Consider the following 21,300-nt stretch of genomic DNA (forward strand, 5'->3'; position numbering starts at 1 on the left):
AATGATTTATACACCCCAAATGATTTAATTCATACTCATCTGAATGAAAGATGATCAAATAGGGTTTTGTGTGCAGGAGGAGACCACATTCTAGGTACGTACGGTTTGGTCTGTCAGTGGGGGGAGCACAATCTGTTTCTCTATCTTGTTAAGAACCAGCTTCCAGAGCTCCTTCAGAACTCGCTTCAGGACGGTCTTCTCGCAGATCTTTGCTGAAAGGCTTAACCTGAAACAAGATCAGATGTACATTTACTCTTGAGTCTCACTCATGTCCCTGGTGACAAGATTAAATAGATAGTGACATTTTCCACTGGCACTGGAACCCTTCAACAGGCCCCTGACAGCCTTCAAATACCAGATCCATTTATAGAAAATAGATGTACAGCTAGGAAACAAGATTTATAGTATAGTCATATATGACATAAATATATTTAACTGTGCTTCACATTATTCAATTTACTTGATAGAAAATGAAAGCAGAGGGAAATGGTTGCATCCATTTTCCTACAAGTGAAAAATTTCCTTTTTACGGGTGAATAAAACTCTATCGTGTGTGTGTGTGTGTGTGTGTGTGTGTGTGTGTGTGCGTGACACTTTCCTCCTCCGTTTATCTGTTGCTGGACACCTGGGCTGGTCCTATAACATGGCTGCCATGGCTGGTGCTACAGCAAAGATGGGTCTCTACATGTCTCTCTGGTGTGCTGACTAGGCCTCTTTCAGGTATGTTCCTGGGAGTGGTATGTCTGGATCACACGAAACTCTACTCTTTTTTTCTTCCTATGTTTTGAGAAACTACCTATACTGATTTTCAGAGTGGTTGGACAGTTTGGGCTCCCCCTTTCCCACAGCATCACCGGGGTTTGTTGCTGTCATTCCTGGGCCATGGAGCAAAATGACCATGTGACACAAACATCTTTCAGTCCATCCAGGATCCAAAGTTTTTCTAACACAAACAAGCTTTCCTCACGTGAGACAAGGAATAACATTTTCTGGTGTCTGGGCACACCACCTTGTCTTGACTAGATTGGAACTGAGGAAAAAGAGACTAAAACCAGTGGCACACTTGTAGCTCTTTATAGGTCTCTGCTAGATGGAAATGGAGCGTACAGCTCATTTCAGGAAGTGCTTCGATCTCAGGAATGTTGAGAAATGTTTTCTTTATAGAGGCCTAGTATGTGAGTTCTACAGGGATTTTCTCAAACTCAGCTTGAAGACTTTTGGGCCTCCACTGTTTGCTTTAAGTAACTAAAACCAAAGGAGGACTCCCATAACTGCTTCCTTAATGCAGTCAGAGCCAGCCAACTTCATAACACAAGCCATAAGACAGAGTTTTGAAACCCGGATTATCTAGATTGGCTAGACATGGAACCAAGCGTCACGTGTACCTTTGGCAATGGGGATTTCTCATTTTATAGTTGGTCCTGTTTTTCATGCAAATTTACCCAGTCAAGTTTCCATACCCTTGTGTGCCTGTTCCCCACCTGTACTCATTCAGATCCTGTCCACCTTTAAATACCCAGCCCACATGAATTCTTACCCTCTACAAGACCTTCAATCTGTCCCTTGCTGTGTGTATTTATAGGTACCTTTCTTCTTTTGCTCTTCCAAAATTATCAGTGCCTTGAAAGCAGAATTGGTGTCTTACTTTGATGTATCTCCTCTGTCTTAGTCACTCTTACTATTACTATGACGAAACGCCATGACCAAAGCAACTTGGGGAGGAAAGAGTTTATTTGGCTTTTACATTTCCACATCACAACTCCTCATTGAAGGAAGTCAGAACAGGAATTCGAACAGGACAGGAACCTGGAGGCAGGAGCTGATAGAGAGGCTATGGAGGGGTGCTCTTTACTGCCTTGTTTCCCCTGGCTTGCTCAACTTGCTTTCTTATAGAACCCTGGACCACCATTCCAAAGATGGCAGCACTCATGATGGGCTAGCCACTCCCGCCACATCAATCACTAATTAAGAAAGTGCTCTATGTGGGTTTCCTAGTAAGGGGAATAGGGATTGCCTCTGACATGAACTCAGCGGCTGGCCCTTTGACCCCCTCCCCCCCGAGGGAGGAACAGCCTTACCAGGTCACAGAGGAGGACATTGCAGCCAGCCCTGATGAGATCTAATAAACTAGGGTCAGATGGAAGGGGAGGAGGATCTCCCCTATCAGTGGAGTTGGAGAGGGGAAGGGAGGGGATGAGGCAGGGAGGGTGGGATTGGGAGGAATGAGGGAGGGGGCTATGACTGGGATACAAAGTAAATAACCTGTGATTAATAGAAAAAATAAAAATTTAACTAATAAAAAAAGAAAGTGCTCTACAGGCTCGCCACAGCCCAACCTTATGGAGGTATTTTCTTAATTGAGATTCTCTCCTCTCAGATGACTTTCTTTTTTTTTTTTTTTTTTTTTTTATTTTTATTTTTATTTTTTCTTTTTAGTTACATTTTGTTAACTCTGTGTCCCAGCTGTATCCCGCTCCCTCATTCCCTCCCCAACCCCACACTCCCTCCCTGGTCTCCTCCCTGCCCCTTTCCAAGTCCCCTGATAGGGGAGGACCTCCTCCCCTTTCATCTGTCCCTGTTTTATCAGGTATCTTCAGGGCTGGCTGCAAAGTCCTCCTCTGTGGCCTAACAGACTGCTCCTCCCCTGGGGGGAGGTGTCAAACAGCCTGCCCTTGAGATCCTGTTAGAAATAGTCCGTGTCCCCCTTACTTTGGAAAACTACTTGGTTACTGAGCTACCACAGGCCACATCCGAGCAGAAGTTCTAGGTTATATCCATAGATGGTCCTTGGTTGAGTTTCAGTCTCAGAAAAGACCCTGTGCCCAGATATATTTGGTCCTTGTAGAGCTCCTATCCTTTCCATATCATACTAACTTCCCTTCTTTCATATGATTCCCTGCACTCTGCCGAGGGTTTGGTTATGAGTCTTAGTGTCTGCTTTGAAACACTGCTAGGTAGAGTCTTTCAGATGCCTTTTGTGGTAGACTCCTGTCATAAGTTCAAGGCACATCCCATTTGTCTTTCTAAATGAGGATTAATCACCTTCGCCTGTGTCCACTTTCTTGATTATCTTCTTTAGGTGTGTAGATTTCATTATGTTTATCATGTCTTGTAGGTCTATATAAGCGAGTATATACCAAGTTTGTCTTTCTCCTTCTGGGATACTTCACTCAGAATGATCTTTTCTAGATCCCACCACTTGCCTGCAAATTTCATGATTTCCTCCTTTTTGATTGCTGAGTAGTATTCCATTGTGTAAAAATACCACAATTTCTGTATCCATTCCTCCGTTGATGGACATCTGGGTTGTTTCCAAGTTCTGGCTATTACAAATAAAGCTGCTACGAACATGGTTGAACAAATGTCCTTGTTGTGTACTTGAGCAAATTTTGGGTATATACCTAGGAGTGGTATAGCTGGGTCTTGAGGTAGCACTACTCCTAGTTGTCTGAGAAAGCGCCAGATTGACTTCCAGAGTGGTTGAACCAGTTTACATTCCCACCAGCAATGGAGGAGGGTTCCCTTTTCTCCACAACCTCTCTAGCATGTGCTATCACTTGAGTTTTTCATCTTGGCCATTCTGATGGGTGTAAGGTGAAATCTCAGGGTCGTTTTGATTTGCATTTCCCTAATGGCTAATGAGGTTGAGCATTTCTTTAAGTGTTTCTCTGCCATTCGATGTTCCTCTTTCGAGAATTCTCTGTTTAGCTCTGTTCCCCATTTTTTAAGTGGATTACTTGGTTTGTTGCTTTTCTGCTTCTTTAGTTCTTTATATATACTTGATATTAGCCCTCTGTCAGATAAAGGGTTGGTGAAGATTCTTTCCCAATCTGTAGGCTGTCTATTTGTTTTGATGACAGTGTCTTTTGCTTTACAGAAGCTTTTCAGTTTCATGAGGTCCCATTTATTGATTGTTGCTCTTAGAGCCTGTGCTGTTGGTGTTCTGTTCAGGAAGTTGTCTCCTGTGCCAATGAGTTCTAGGCTGTTTCCCACTTTTTTTCCAGCTGATTTAGAGTATCTGGTTTTATGTTGAGGTCCTTGATCCACTTGGACTTTAGTTTTGTGCAGGGTGATAACTCAGATGACTTTCACTTGTGCCAAGTTGAAATAAGTACACCCTCTAGCCAGTGACTTTAAAATTAGACATTCTGATTGAGCCCAGAGAACTTCAACTTTCCTTATCTCACACAATTATCTCCTTCTTAAGTATAGTTAAATAATTTCCATGTATTGTGAAAGGTTGTAACTCTTTTCTAACTTTATACATTATCTCATTTTGCTAAGACTAATAAGGAGTGCCACATAGGATGATACAATCCATTATAATTACAAGTGCACTATTAAGCATGTAAAATGGGGGCTGGAAAGGTGGCTCAGTGGTTAAACATATTGAAGGCTCTTCTTAGAGAGCCCAGGTTTGATTTTCATCACCCAATACAGCAGCTCACAGCTGCCTGTGACTTCAGTTCCAGGAGACCTGATGCTGCCTTCTGGCTTCTACAGGCTTTGCATGTCCATGGTACATACATATACATGCAGACAAATGCTCATACATATGAAAATAAAGAGTTTAAAAAGAATGTAAACCTATCTAAATGTATTGAAAACGAGAGTAAACTCACTTTTCTCCATTCTTGTATTCTACAGTGGTAGTATAGATCCAAAAATTACTCAGCTAGATATTGGCATTATCAAAATTACCTAGATGTTCCATATTCTCCATAACTTTGGTTTCAGAGTATGTAAAGCAAATGATATTATTAGGGAAAAGTGATGACTTAAACCATTGATTGGCATTCTGAAAAGGAAAGAAATTCCTCATGAGGAATAGGAGAATCGGGGTTGTCCAGTCCCATTTTCTATAACCACTGTATAGATCATTGGTTCTATATAGAGAACTGTATAGAACCACTGTATAACCAAATGCTCGTGTTTGTAGGTACTGAACTCTGTATTGTCAGAGAAGAGCTATACAGCACAACAAATTCCGGGGGGGGGACATTTAACAGATAATGTCATAAAATTCTGCACTAAGAAACTAAAGATATGAAGAAACACCTTTTCCTTTATCATCTCCATTTCCTGGCTTTCTTCTTTCTCATACATCCACCTGCCTATCTACCTTCTGCACACTGTACCATCCATCCAACCAACCATCCATCCATCCATCCATCCATCCAGCCATCCATCCAACCAACCATCCATCCATCCATCCATCCATCCAGCCATCCATCCAACCAACCATCCATCCATCCATCCATCCATCTATCCATCCAACCATCCATCCATCCAACCATCCATCCATCCATCCATCCATCCATCCATCCATCCATCCATCCATCCTCCTCAAAATTGCTACCCACAGAGTGAGACTTAATTTTTCTACCACGTACTGAAATTAAATTGACAGAAACATAAGCCTTTTATCTGCAGTCAGATTATAACCAAACAGAAATGGAGTTGAGGTAGAAGCCACGAGTGTATACAAGAGGCTCTTCCTACTCATTGTTGCTTTGTTTGATCTGTCTTTTCAATTTTCAGCCTCTTGTTAACTTGCCACGACGACAATAAATGTGATAATGTATATAAACTACCATATGCGACATGGATCTTTCCTATGTCTTTAAAGTTATTGTTTGTTTCTCTTGCCCACCACTAGTTCTGGTTCTGAGCACAACTCATACCGCATCTAGAATGTCTGCAAACACAACCATCTCTAATTTTTGAAGTTAGGGGGGTTTGAGATATTTGTATTGATAAGGTGAAAGAATATAGGAATCCAAAATGCTTCAATATCCTAAATCCCCCCCCCCCACTGCTAGGGAGTAAACCCAGGGCCTGACATCTGCTAGAAAAGCCTGTGACATTGAGCCGCCTCCCCAACCTGGAAACCTCAAAACTAGGACTCAGATTCTAGACTATTTCAGATTTGAGAACTTTGATTTAGGCATATACAGCTGGTATTCCTATTTATAGGATTGTGTAGCTAGTTGTTAAAGTAAATGGTCTGGGCTGTGAATACATTTTAAAATATTGGTGCTCTGAGCCTACCAAAAGCTTACTAAATCAGAACCTTGGAGCATAGAGGCATGAACCAAACAAAATGCACACACCAACCAACCAGCAGACCAAGCAGAGTTGAGAGTTTTGTTTTGTTGTTTTTTTTAGTTAAGAAAACTCCATGCCAACTCACTCCCAGATAGACTGTAATCTAAAAGGCACTAGGGGCTTGGGCTTTCTCTAATCCTTTCCAGTGATTAGAGCTGGGTTGAACATAGGTAGGTGCCGATTATGTCGGGCTTTGCTGAATTCATTGTATTCACGCACATGCTATTTTCTTCTCCTGTGGGTTTCTGAGGAGAAATCAGATATCCTGGATTCAGTTTGGTCTTTTTGCCCAAAAAAAAATGGGAAACAATGAGGAGCAGGAAATTTGAAACCTTTCTCTGCTTCAGAACAGCAACTCCCTGAGCCAACAATACTGGCTTCTTCTCCTTTTTTTTTTTTTTTTTTTTTCCTTTCTCATACAACTACTAATAAATTTGAAGTGCACTGCTTTTTTTTTAATATGCATATATCTGTGTGTATGTGTTTGTGTGTGTAGGTGTATAGGTTCATATGCCCATGGGTGAGAGCATGTGAATATTAGATTTTACTCTTAGGACTTCATACCTCAGAATCTCCCCACCTTTGTTTTGTTTTTTGCTCTTTGGTTTTTTTGTTTGTTTATTTGTTTTGTTTTTTGAGACAGGGTTTCTCTGTGTAGCCTTGGCTGTCCTGAACTTGCTTTGTAGACCAGGCTGGCCTCATACTCACAGAGACCCGCTTGCCTCTGCCTCCCTGAGTGCTGGCATTTCAGGCGTGCCACTGTGCCCGGCTTCCACCTTTGCCTTTGACACAGAGTCTCTTGTTGGCCTGGAGCGCATCAAACCTGTGAGGCTAACTGGTGGGTGAGACCCAGGGATCCTCCTGTCTCTGCTGTATGCCCTGCACTAGGATCAAAAGTATGTGCCATTATGCCCAGCTGCTGCTTGGCACAGGTTCCTACAGAAACCGGAAGAGGATCCCATGAGTTGGAGGTACAAGCAATTGTGAACCAAACTGTGGTCCTCTGTGGCAGCAGCAGCAGCATGCCCGCTTAGCCCATGAGCCACATCTCTTGATTGGACGCTGGGGATCAAACCCTGGTCCTCACGCTTGCCTACGAATACCATGTTCATTGAGCCATCTCCCAAGAAGTTCTTTTACAGTCACTGCGTACAGAGAAAACCGAAACCTCCGCTAAAGGATTAGAAATCAGAATTAGAAATTCTAGGCAACAAGCAAAGGTAAAAGTGGGCCAACAACTTACGTCTTATCCAAGAAGTCCATGAGCGGCCTCAGCGCAATCTCTGCGTCCATCGCCGCACTGCCTTTATTCGCCGCGCTGTTTCCGTTTGCTCGCATCTGACTCATCTCGGCACCCATCTGCTTTATACACTCCTCGATCACAGGCTGGAAACTGAGAAGAAAGAACGCGAGCTCTGGAGGAGACATCGATGGGCTGCCGGAGTCTGAACTCTACTTGGAGGAGACTGAACCGTTTCGGATGGAACGGTTTTCCCTTCCTCGTCTGTCTGCAAGGCTTAAGTGGCCGTGAACATGTACTTTGGACCTTTGTGTGCAGAACAGACCAGAACAGACCTGCTTTCCAGGTGGGTCCATGCAACAAGGATGCTGTTCGTTCAGCTGCCGTCTCTGGTGGTGACAGCTGCTGGGCCTCAGAGTACATTCGGAGAAGTGACTACTCGAGAGAGATTATGGGAATCGGGACCTCCCTTCGTCCCTGTTTTCTGTAACTCCACACCCTCTTTCCTTTCTCCAGTCTTTCCGGCAACTCCTTTCCAATTGGCTATTACTATGTAGGGTTCTTAAAGTCATTAAAGAAAAACAACGTGCCCATTAAAGTTGAATTTTAGATTGTACATATTTTTGTGTAAAAGTGTTCGTTCTAATATTTGGGGCGTAATTATACTAAAATCACTTACTATTCCTGTGAAATTCAAATTGAACTCAGCTGTATCTAGATATTACACATTGAGATGCTTTGAACTTAATCTTTGGTCCAAGAACTCCTTTCTTGGCAATTGCCTGTGGTTCCAAATCTACTTGTGCAGGCCTGGCTTATACCCCATACTCGATACTACTTCATCAAACCGTCTGTGTAAACTGTCCATGTGCAAGTCTGGGTTCCTTATAGCCACCATCTGAGCAACCATAACCTTCCGTGAAGTACCACAAATCTGACGGCTTACAAGCTCCAAAATGTGCTTGTTTGGTCAACCTATCACCAGCCTTCGCCCTCCAACTGTCGCTCTGTCCAAGTCTTGACAGATCCCTTTACAATAGAGACCAGGTTTTGCTGCCCCGGTCAAAAGTCTCGGGTAGCTTCCAAAGCCAGTTAGAGAAAAATCTGAAAACATTTCAAGGATGACAATGGACAACAGAGACTTGAGGGAGCCCTTTCTTGGCACACTTTTCTGATGTCTGTGGCCGTGCAGGCATAACAACATCCCTGGAGCTCTTGGTAACTTCTGGGTCTGATGTAACCCTGAATATCTTATGGACACTCTTAGGGTCCTTCTTCCATGGAAATGCTGATAGCTTCCCGGCATCTCATTTGTCTGAGGGATATCCTAGCTGTCAGCTCTGCAGAGTCCTTTCCTAAATACTCAAAACGAAGTCACAGCCCCCTAAGCGCCCTAGCCATTCTGTATGTTTTTACTTCATTACGTTGCCTATTGCTTGACCCATGGCGTGTGCTCAGTTATCTATTTACTACCTATTGCTTTTATTAACTATAAATTCTCACAGAGCAAGAACCTATTTTACACACGATGACACAAAGTAATTGGTTCGAGAAACATTGGGATGATAATTTAAGATGTGTATTATATAGACAAAAGTATGAGGATATGTCTTAAGTTAGGCTTTCTCAACAGAAACAAATGGCAGCTCTGAAGATGTGACAGGTGACTAAGCTAAGATGTGGGGACGGCTTTCTAATGATACACATCTGGAATTATCAGGTTGTGTGCCTGGAATAAATATAGGTTTTGTATGTCAATGACACTCCAATAAAGCTATTAAGAAGTGAGTGTTGGTTAAGTGCACCCCTGGGGTACCGCCTTCCGCTTGCCTCCCATCCCATCACTCAGGATTTAAATAGCCTGGAAGAGTCACCCTTGTATTGTCTCCACTTATTTCCCGTATCTCCAGCACTGACGCTGGTGGTCTTTCCCTGAGAGAGGCAAGGGGGAGTCTGAAGGAGTGGATGTGCGTGGCATTCATTACCAAGATGCTTCTGACAACGGAGATAATTAGAACATAGGTGCATTTGGGAGGGGAGCACCCACTTAGGAGGAAGAAGGCATGGGAAATGGTCAGATTACTGGGTGGCAAATGACCTTAACACTGAAATCAATCCAGCCTGGTTCTTCTCCCTCCCTGTTCCTGCTCAGCACACCTCCCCCCCCCCCATAAACGGGGATAACACAGGCCATGCTATTAGGAAGGTTACAGAAGCATCAGTTCCTCAGATTTTTCCTCAGGTTTGGAGCTTTGCTATATATTGCTTGCTGTCTGAATTAAAAAGGATATACGTGTGGGGTCTTTTGTGCACACACATGTACAAATATTTAATAAATGCATACTGTGTGCCAAGCATGGTTCCAAGTGATTAGAATGCACAAATGAACAAAAATGAGCACAACTCGTCCACACAACACGTGAGACCGCTCACTCATTTTACCTTTTACCTTGTGGAAAATATTTTACCGAGTCTGCTGTGAATTTTTTCTTTTCTTTTTTTTTTTAAGTTTTCATATTTTACCAAAGATAGAAAGCGCTCAGTAGATTTAAGATTAGACCATTTGGGTATTTTTTTTTCTTTTCCTGGCATTCCAATAGTGGGTTTATAAACCCTTGATTAGTAATTCTAAACACCTCAAGGTCAGGGCCTATATCCACCATCATTTTGGTACTTAGCAGTGTTTGGCTCCTGGCTTCTTTTTGGGCTTCTTCACTGTTTATGACAGTGTCGAATAGTTGACATCTTATTTGCCACCTGATCCATATGGATGCGGCTCCTTTAGCACCTGTTTATATTACATTAAAATAACCTCCTTGGGGGCTCTCACTGTGATCAGTTTAATACCCTCACCGATCAGCTTTTATGTGGCCATGTCTGTCGTTGGCCTTTGGTGTCTACCAGGAAGAGTGGAAGGAATTGGGCAGGCATCTATCTTGGCAGCGATGTATATATTTGCTAGGGAAATATCACAGATATCTGATATAATGACAGAGCACAGGAATGTGGGAAACACCTACTTGATTGACTGACGACAGTGGCATCAATGGTCCCTCTAGTGGTAGCCACCTCTAAAGTAACTACCTTTTCTCCTCCTGAATTTCAAGCCAATACACTGAGGTAAGAGAGGGTCTGAGCAAAGCACAGCAAACTTAGGTTTCCAATGTGTAAAACGCAGGCTCCTGAGCAGATTCAGACTGTGAACTTAATCAGCAGCCAGGGTGTGCAGTGGGACATCTGAAGAAAGAGTTCACAGTGTTGATGGACAAAGACATTCTGCTTCTGCCTGAGTCTAGAATAAACCAAACTACAATTTGCTTAGTGAATTCACTCATGAGGTCTTCTCTTTTTCTATTCCTTTTTTTTTTTTTTTAATTTGAAAAGGACATTATTCCCCAGCTCGACTAAAAGTAAAACCAGTGACTAATGACAGCAGCCTTCTCTGGCACCCAAGGGACCAAATCCTCCCCCTGAGAGTTCCTAGGAGAGAGCCTTCAATTATTTACACTCAGTCCAGGCAGCTTCTGGCACTAATGGTTCCAGTAAAGAAATGGACTGAACCGAAATGAGCGAACAGTATGTGTGTAAGCAGAAATTTAAGGGGCACACATTTTGAACCTTCTAGACCATTTTATATTTCATCACCGACATGAAATCACTTGGTCTGCGGAGGAAGCCGGCGATCTGGGAGCATGCCAGGTGCCCGTGAAAGGCTTCCGACCAGGGTTTGCCTCCATCCTGGATTCTCGCGAAGCCAACCTAACAGCTAAGCGTACTGAAAATAGTCCGAAAGATTTAAGGACAGGAGAGGCGGTTGGCTTTTGGAGTGAGTTCTCCCCTTGTTTAGAAGTCTCCGACCCCAAAGGAGCAAGCTCAGTAGTCCTCCAGACTGACTTTGCAACACTGAGCGGCTTGCTACGGACTTCCCACCCACCTGTGTGTGCTGTATCATAGCAACAGCAGACAATAATTATTCTTCTTACAAGGCAAGCGTGATGGGTGGCCTGTTTACTTCAAGAACACAAGTGACCGTAACCGAACTCAATTTGTTCTGTATTTTAAAAATAATAAAATCGGGTCCTGGGCAGCTATGAGTTTTGGCACGTAGGATGAAATATATGATACTCTGTGTCAGAGGATGGCGCAGCCACAAGAAAGAGCCATTAAGAATAAGATTATTTTACTCTGGTCAAGAGGAAGAAATGAGCCTGGGTGGAGGTCTAACATTCTGATGCCTCGGCTTAGAGGACCAACTGTCAGAAAGGTGAGAGCGCCCCTGAGGAAGGTGAGACCACCCCTGAGGAAAGTAGGCTCAGCTTAAGCCGCGCTAAAGAGACAGGCTGAGCAATTGCCTGCTTAGTTTCCTTCTCAACACTTCTCCAGCACAGTAGCTTGCTGGGCTGTAGCAGAGCAGCCTCCGTTTCATGACTCTACCTGTTTTTCTTTCTGAACCTGCTATGGAGCAGGAGCAGGCTTCCCTAACCCTTTAGGCTTCCTTTCTGCTTCCTCTAAAGCCCTTCTTTCCACCACACGACAGACTTCCATTCCCAACCCCCTCTTCTTCCCTCCCTCCTTTCTCCTCTTATGTTCCTCCTTCTCCTCCTCCTTCCTCCTTTTCCTCCTCCCTTCCTCCTTTTTTTTCTCCCTCCTTCCTCCTCCTCCAAGCAACTGTTGGGATTTACAGCTTGGCTTTCCTGGTGTTTTTCTTTTAAACTCTAATAAAATTGTCCTCAAATATAATCTTGTAAAAATAATGCACTTCTACAACCCTAATAGCACCAATCTTTCCTTCATAACCAAAGTTTGTCTTGATTTTTTTCCAAATCTGAGTATGTGATTTAGTCTTTGGAGTAACAGTGGGAAGATAAATCTTTTTTTTTTTTTTTTTTTTGGATGATAAATCTTGCTAATATATTCAGCTTTCCTCTCTCTTAAACAAAACACAAAAATCAAAACTTTCTCATCAAGAGGATTTAGACAGTTTACAAAAATCAACATAAGAGTAATGTAATAGTTTCTGCTTTGTTTAGCTATCTTATTCCCCACAAAGCTATAAGCAGATCTTGCTTTACTAGACTCCCCTTTACGTCCTCTAACTTTTCTAGACAATTCCTTGCTGCCTTTCATAGCTAAAGGCAACCTCTTTTTTTTCCTTTGCACTTTTGTTCTTTGGTTAACACATTAATTCACAAAAAGAATGGAGGCGAGCCCCACAGGGCTGAGCCAAGGCCCCATCACTGTCACCTCTCCAGCTAGAGCAATTGAGTCCCGTATCTCTGAAACAACTCCTGCCATTCAGACCCAAGGCAGAGAGAGTCTCCATCTTGCTGATTAACAGTCAGGCTGAGTCAGCAGGCTCATGAAAGTCACTAGCAACACAGCACAGAGGCAAGATACTGAGCTCAATGTAGGGCAGAGGGAAAAGAAATGTACTAAGCTCTACAGAGCCAGGATGCCCCAGCTCTGTGTCTAAGCTGTTCCCTGAGGACACTCTCCACCTGAGAGGTGTTGAGAACATGCCACTGACAAGCAACAGAACTCTGTCTGGGGCTTTACTGGGCTTCCTTCTGTTACCTGAGAAAACACAATGCTTCCAGACTCCCCTAGTCTTTCTCAGTAAGTATGGCCTTACTAATCATTAAGTGTTTACAAATCATTTATCTTTCTAGAACCCAATAGAAGAGGAGAAGTATTCAAGCAGGTAGCTTTTGCCCTGAAGATAATTTTACAACTATATGGGGAAACTGAACACATAATTTAAACCAATAAGCAAACGCTTATTTAACTAATATTTAAAACAAATATTATATCAAATTAACAGACCCCTTCTAAGATATATTTAATTTACCCCTGTTTTAATAATTGGTAGTAAAATGACTGCTTTATCATACGGGGAGGGGACAGAATAAAGTTGATCTCAGGTCACGTCTCATTCTTTAGAAACATACCCTAGACGAGGCAAGTTGACTTTTAAAAATATAGATGCCCATAGTTTCTAAACTCTTGCTCGTGAGGTAGCTGGATCATGAACACTAAGTGACACTGAGGTCATCTGGTCTGGAGCTGGGTATCGCTTTTCTGAGAGGCAAGGAGAATGACATGCCAGGCATGAGCAGAACATGCTTGTGGTGTAAGTTTTCTTCCTCCCTGTCTCCATTCTCCCCACAACCCCCTGCTCTCTAGCTCACACTGGCATTGCAAATGGTTCTGAGCTAAGATTTCTGCCCCCAGGGAAAAGCGAGGGAAGTAAACGAGTCCACCAAAGCCCAGAGCTGGGTGCTGTGAGCACCCACCAAGGTGAAGGATGTACAGACATCTTTCAGCAAAGCATCACTCTTGGATCCTGGGGTCATGAAAGGCTTTTCAGAGGAGATGATGCTTGCAGTGGGTCCTGAAGCAAAATGAGTGATCATTACGAATGAAACCTGATACAGTCAGACAACTAATCAGGATGCTTACCTTTCTCCGTAAGTGATGCTGAGTTCATCCAGAACCCCGTTGAGTTTAATTTGAAGTTCTTTTAGAATAGTGCTAGCTTCAGGGTCTAGCTGCAGAGAGACGATAAAGAACATCACTTGGGAGTTTTAAGAAGGGAGCTCGGGTCTACTTCTCTTAGAAGCACTGCGCTTGTAATATGGCAACTCCAAACAACAGTAGAGACGTATTTTTTTTTTGTTCTCATTTTTTTTTGGTCTTTAAAATGCAAAGACTCAGAAAAATGAAGAAACCAGTAAGGATTCTCATAGTAGAGAATATTGATTGATTTGCATAACATGCTGAATGAGGTAACAGCTAGAGGGCAAAGCTTCTCTTGGTTATAGTGATGGGATGCAAAGCATGGCAAGAATACTTCCCAGAACATGATTATTTCATGATTTGCAAAATCCAATACACCATAAACGCTAATTGAAGATATGCTTTGATTGAAAATATATTTCAGTCTTTAACATAGTCATAAATGAATAGGTATGTTAAAATAACATTCAACGATAAAAAAAACAAAAACAAAAAAACAAAAAACACATCCTAACTTTTGAGAACAAGCTAAGTATCTCAAATCTAAAATACCAGGGACTAGAAGCCTTTCGGATTTCAGAGTTTTTCTGATTTTGCAATTTTTTTTTAAAGTAGCATTTGCTCACTTCACAGTTGTTATTTCAACCCTGAGCAGTTAAAAAATGTAAAACCTTTTGAGAACCAAGAAGACACTAAAAACACCTTCAAGTTGGAGCATTTTTGCATTTTAGACTTTGAATGACACATGCTAAGCCTGTGTTGTGCCAGGTCTTACTGGCAGGTGTTTCTGGGCATTTTCCAGCTTTAGAATTGTAAGCAATAGAACCAACAAGTCTCCTAAGCCTTGTGTTTCTAGGAGAGTTCTGGTCTGGTTTTTCTCCCAGGGTATCCTGTGTAACACAGGGGAAGAGTCAAAGTATTGTTATTTGTTTATTTATAAGAATTAATTTTTGTAATGACAGTGAAAGATCAACATGGAATTTATCATCTACAGAAGTTTATCCCATTGGTTGTGCTCTTGCAAATTAAAAGTAGAGTTGAATCATAAACAAGACCTTCTAACAAATGTATACTGTCAAGAAGAGATAAATTCATGTAAAGGATAATGTGTCACAGTCTCTGAAACGGAAATGTCAATCTTCCTTCCTTTGAGCCTTCAGAAATTAAATGTCCTCCCATTAGCGTGCACAGCAATTTGACAAATTGGTCCTCTAATGAAAAGAGGTTGGGGTAGAGCCAACTTCTCAAAGTGAAACAAATAAATTCATGACCTATAAACCAAAGACCTGGGAAGTATAGGAAACAAGTGTGAGAGCTTCTAGTAATGGAAAGTCATAGGATTGTTGTCTAAAGAAGTGTCCCTGTGAGGTCACTAGAACACTCCTCAGAACATGATAATCTGCGACACCCCAAGAGAAGGGGCCACAGGTAGATGGCCCCTCCAGCCCCAGAGGAACAGGCAGCCTGGATGTTTTCACTCTACTTGCTTCACAGTGGCTTCAACACTAACTTTTTTCCAGAATAAATTTGGATAAATTTGTAGAGAGAGAAACATTCTCATTTGGTTTATCCCCTAGGCTCCCTACTCCTATGAATACAATGAGGACAGCTTCCGCCCTCAGGTCTACCGTATCTAAGGAAATGGTGTGGTTTTCTTTTTAAAAATTGTATTTGTTTATTATATATGTAGTGTTCTACATGCATGCATGCCTCCACACCATAAGACAGCGCCAGGTCTCATTATAGATGGTCGTGAGCCACCATGCGGTTGCTGGGAATTGAACTCAGGATCTTTGGAAGAGCAGCCAGCACTCTTAACCTCTGAGCTATCTTTCCAGCCCTGGTTTTCTTATTAGTGTGAGATATTTATTGAGGTAAGTTTTATTTGCTTAGTTGTTAAGGCAATAATACTTTGAAAGTCATACCAAATAGTTCCATGAGCCACTCAGAGGAAATGATGACATTTCCCCATTAATTTATCTTAGGTATTTGTGAACAAATATTTCTTATCAAATAACTGGTTATTTTTATGCAAATCAAAACTGTCAGACTACAACCATTTGAACACTGACTGACACTTTGAATTTTGATAGACATGTATTTCAGAATAAATATGGATAGGAGGGCTTCTTTTATGTGACAAGACTAAATGAAAAAAAAAAAAAAACAACCCTAAAAGAAGATTTTTATTTTCCATTATTACCCAGTTCAAATAACACCACCAAAACAAGCAAAGCAATTCTTAGGCCAATGTGTTTCTTTCAATACCTGTATGCTTTTTGTAATGTTAGGAATATAAATATATTTGTCTAATTATGAAAAATTGGGAGTAAAGTAATTACTATCCTTCATTTTATAAATATTTTTAGTGTGACACACACGTACATGCATGTGGGTTTCAGATGTCCAGAATGACCAGAAGAGGTTCTCAGATCCCATGGAGCTGGAGTTGCAGGTTGCCATGAGCTCTCTCATGTGAGTGCCGAGAACAAACCTGGGGTCATCTTGGATGAACAGCAAGTGTTCTTAACCACCATGGAGCCATCTCTTCAATCTTATGTTCTGCATTTTTTTCAATATGCAAAAACTTAAGAAATTTTTCTCATTCCTCCAAACTCTCCACAGATTTAAGAAATGGTAGACCCCACTGCTTAAATTATTTACAGCTTGCTTTTTTTTTTTTTAAAAAAAAAAAAATTATTGGCTATTTGGAAAAATAAAAAGCTATGCAACATTTTTATAAATCTTTCCACATTAGCTTGGTTATATGAATGGTAAAAGATGAAAGCAGACTTGATTTTTTATTCTTATTTAAAATTAATGCTAGCATTTTAAAACAATCCTGGAATAATACTGATAATAAATTAATAAATTAGTAACTGAATTAGCATATGTATATGAGTTTAATTGGCTAGCTATGTAAATTAAGCTTCTGTGCAAAGAGGAATATAGTAAAAAACAATTTACAGATGATGAATCAAGTTCTGAATTTGTATTAAAGCTAACAAAACAGATTTCATATGTTCTTTATAAGAAGGTTTAGGAATGTCAAAATCTGCTATGGTAAAACCCAGTCCTAATGTGCAGGACAAACTCTAGTCACATGTAGATAGAAACTGACATTTTATATCACTGAGTTATTTTAAATCACTGAGCCCCGATTATGAAAAGACTGTATCTAAGATAGCTAGCAGGGGCTTGGAGAGATGGTTCAGCAGTTAAGAACACTTCTGTTCTACCAGAGAACCAGAGTCTGCTTCCCAGCACCCACATTCATAGCTCACAACTGCCTATAACTCAAGGTCCAGTGGATCTGATGCCCTGTTATGGCCTCCTATGGGTACTGTACTTACATGTACATAGACATAGACACTTTTTTAAAAAAAGTCTTGCAAAAAGATTGTTAGTAGCCAAGCTTTTATTTATATTCTTTTCCTCCTCTTTCCTTTTCCTCTCTCTCTCTCTCTCTTTTTCTTTCCCCTTTCTTTTGTTTTCCCCTTTCCTCCTTTCGTTTTCCTTTCCCTTTCTTTCCTTTCCTCCCTCCCTCCTTCCCTTTCTTCCTTTCTTTAGTACACAAAAATCCTCCTGTTTCCACTTCCCAAATGCTGGGATTAAAGCCATATAACAGCACACCTAGCTTCTTATTTTATTTACCTAAAATACAAATAATTTCTCACTTCCTTTTGCAAACCTTCCGCAGACATTCCTTACCACAGGCAGTAAGTAGCTCTAGCCTTTCTACCAGCTGTGCCTTTTCCTATTACTTTGTATTCAAAACTCTTTTGTTGTCTTTTCTATAGACCTTTAGCTTCCTATGCAAGACAATGGATCTTTTCCAGAGTCCTGTAACACCTGCATGTACTAAGTGTCTGAAAGGGGGACTGGAGATGATGCACCAAACCATCAATTTTCCTCACAAGAGTTATCCTGATGGCCAGTATGATTTTTCATAGACACATTTAATATTAATAGTATTTTGAAATAAAATCTTTTATTCATTAGCAACAATATATTCTGACTTATCAAGTTACTCTTGACTTCAAGTACTTGACTGCTTGCCAGACCATGTCAAATTATACTCTGCCATCAGTTCAGAATTCAGTTACCATACCGACTTGCCGTGCATTTCTGCTTCTTTTCCTAGCACCGATTCCCTCTCAGTGGCTCTAATCAGAACGTACGGTCTTTCGCCCTCTCAAAAGAACCAACTGGTGAAGCTGATCATGAAGGTTTTGCTGCAGCTACAGCCAGCATGCTGCAAAGGGACACGGAAACGCTTCTGGTATCTCCTTAAAGTCGCCTATAAAATAGATACCAGGGGAGTTGCAACGCTCTTCAGTGTGCTGTTTTCTTCACCACATTTACTTGCTGCCCATTTCCTTTCTTTCCCTCAGGCCTCTAGGGTGCCCTGCTTTGTGGTTCGGAGCCCTGCCTCAGTGTGTTCACCACCCACCTGAAGGACTCCAGCTGTGGAGGGCAGGCCATGTTGTCTGCCTATCCTCTCCCTGGAAAAGGAAGCCAAGATTTATTTGTCTGGTGGTTAAAGGCTTCAGTATTTTCAACTTAAAACACTTAATATTTTTTTTTTGCATCAAATATGCAGATATCTAAACCCTTCCCTATTTTTGCGTTAGATCCTTTAACCTTTTTTCTATTTAAGCTTCTTCCTAGGCAAAGTCTATCACCATTTCTATGAAGACCGAAGCCTGATGTCCTGAAAGCCTTCTGTGCAGCTGAGGACTTCCTCCCTCCCTCTGCCTCTAACCAACCTCACTTCTTGATTCCTGCTGAATCATTCCATTATTAATCTTGCTTTCCTGCTCTATAAAGACACTCTGATAATATTCACATACACACACACACACACACAAATAGACCAATGGAAGAAAAGCCAAAATTATGTGAAACAACCTTCCCACCAACCTCTGGCTACTTCTTTCCCTCTCGTTCACCATTAGTCATCTGCAGCATAGCTTCTGAGCTAGACAGTCCACTGCAGGGCACACTGTAGGTCAGCATGATCTCTTTACCGTCAGGTCTGGTGCTCTTATTTACCCTGCTCAGCCTCCGCTGATACTGCTGGTTATCTCTCAAGCCCTTATTTCCTTCTCTGTTTCCCCAAGGCTTGCCCTTTTCCCTATTGATCTCAGGTCCCCTATATACCCTTTAAATGTTAATGCCCTTCAATCTTCCCTTCCTGTTCTTCATCCTACTCTCCCCTGAGCAGCTACGTTCAAGTCTACAGCGTTAGCTACCGCTCCTATGCTAAGGACTCCCTAATTCTCTTCCCTGCATCCTAAACAGCACCCCTGGACATCCTGTTTAGTTTCCTAGATTTTTCCTTCTAGGAAAAATGTCCACATGCACCTCCATCAGAACATATAAATATGGAATTCATTTGCTTTCTGGCTTAATTTATTTCTCTTCTTGTTTTCTCTGACTGGTAAAATGCAGAAGTCATGTTTGACTTCGAGAGTCTTCTCTTTACCAAGATATGGCCAGTCATGCCTCTGAAACATCTTATCTACCTCACTTGTCCTCTTGAAGCCCCGACTTAGTACTTTCTCACCTAATTTACAAGTTGTATCGTTTTTCTGATTTCTCTTTCCATTCCCCTTAAAGGTTGTTCCTGGAGTTGATTTAATAAACTCAAGTTTGATTTAGCTTTTTCTGAGCCCTTGAGGTGGTTTTCAACAGGGAATGGCTTCCAGCAATTTCTCACAATCTTTTCTGTCTCTGGCTCTTTTTTTTTTTTTCCAAAAGGTTGTTTCACTCTAACGTTCCATTTTTTTCAGATCCTGTTTACTCCAGGAGCCCTAGTTCAGCCTAAAATGCAACTGGGAAATCAGCAAAAATTTCATGTAAACCTGGCATTAGAGCAATCTCCTTGTAGCGTGATGAGATCCCATTGGATATTGTGATATGCTGTCAGAAATAAGATATTTGTTCCGTATTGTAAATAATCACAAATACTGCAGCTCTGATGCTGGTACTCTGTTTTCAGTATTCTTGTTTCTTTCTGGAGAGACCCTCCTCAAGAACTCACGTGATCACATGCAGAGGCAGACAGCTGCATCTTCCTTATCCTACCTGTGAGGGCATGGATGCTTTGTAGAAGCATCAGTCACTGTTCCTAAATTCATAGATTGAACTCTGATTTCAGAAAGTTGAAGAGCGTCAGCACTATTTCTCATCTAACTAGACAGTGTTTGTAATTAGAAATCATTATGGTATTTCAGATCAACCTTTAGATATCGTAATGTACTTTCTTCAGCCTTGACAAATGGGTGGGAAGAGATTCTGTCTCTTGGATTTCCTCTACAGCTTTGAGTTGGTGAACACGTAGCACATTTTGGGTCCTATTTCCACTTTTATGTGCTCTTTATCTTTGAGCTACATCTCTGTCTGAACTACACAACAGTCTTCCCTCTTCGTCTGATGTTTTTTACCTTCCCTGACACACAACACACACTGTCCCTCGGCTTTGTGGGTGGCTAGAAAGGTTCTAGAGCTTCTAACCACAGGGTTGTTTTCTCTTTTTGAACATAGTCCACATTCCTTTTATCCAGGGTGGGAACCTGAGGCTTAGGTGAAGTATCATGCTGCTGGGGCTGTGAGGAGACTGTTGAGAAGCACTCTCGGGGGCTTGTGGTCTGAAGCGATTCCCATCTAAAAATGTTGTCGCAACGTGTACGCCTCCCAACAGCTTGGCTGGATAGGTACATATCGCTTCTTATCTGTATCTGTGGACTATGTGTGGGGCTGTACAAAGCCCGGAGGACTCAGAGACAGAAGAAATGCACCAGGTTCTGTCTGGATTTTTTTTTCTTGTTGTTTATGCATCACCTTTTAGCCCAGCCTCACTTTGTTTATACCATTTGTCTGCTTCCCAGCAATGAGCCTGTTATACTGAACTTCAAGTGACGGGGGCAGAATGCTCCATGAATCAATTGCATGGACTACTCTGACTAGCAGGGGGAGAGAGGACCGGCTACTTCTATCAGCCCAAAGGCTGGAATGTCATCACTCGAGGCCCATGGAAAATCTCCCACCATCTTGTTGTAACCGTCTCTCTGACGTTCCCACCAATGTGTTTTTAAAACTTGCCTTGATTTATAACTTCTTTAGTTCTATAAAATGACAAAAGTAGATGAAACTGCATCCAGGTTGGAACTTGGAATTTGGGGTGACCTCAGCCTGTGTTCCTGTGCCATGGTCACTCAACTTTGTTCTAGAATAAACTATCTATTTCCTTTAAGCTAGTTGATCTCAACCCTCCTAATGCTGTGACCCTTTAATACAGTTCTTCATGTTGCTGTGACCCCCGACCATAAAATTATTTTGTTGCTACTTCATAACTGTAATTTTGCTACTTTTATGACTTATAATGTAAGTTTTTGATATGTAGGATAGCTGATGTGTGAACCCTGTGAAAG

General features: G+C 41.7%; 1 protein-coding gene across 1 annotated transcript in view; it reads right to left on the reverse strand.

Moving 5' to 3' along the window:
- Positions 1-21,300, reverse strand: part of Unc13c (unc-13 homolog C) — a 415,893-nt gene that overhangs the window by 54,308 nt on the left and 340,285 nt on the right. Inside the window, exons 24-26 of the mRNA XM_055598476.1 lie at positions 13,808-13,896; positions 7,352-7,501; positions 103-226 (exon numbers count right to left, since the gene is read on the reverse strand). Coding sequence (XP_055454451.1) covers positions 103-226; positions 7,352-7,501; positions 13,808-13,896 — 363 coding nt within the window. The remainder of the gene's footprint in view (positions 1-102; positions 227-7,351; positions 7,502-13,807; positions 13,897-21,300) is intronic.

Source organism: Psammomys obesus, unplaced genomic scaffold, assembly GCF_907164565.1.
Source record: "Psammomys obesus unplaced genomic scaffold, mPsaObe1.curated_primary_1811, whole genome shotgun sequence".
NCBI lineage: Eukaryota > Metazoa > Chordata > Mammalia > Rodentia > Muridae > Psammomys > Psammomys obesus.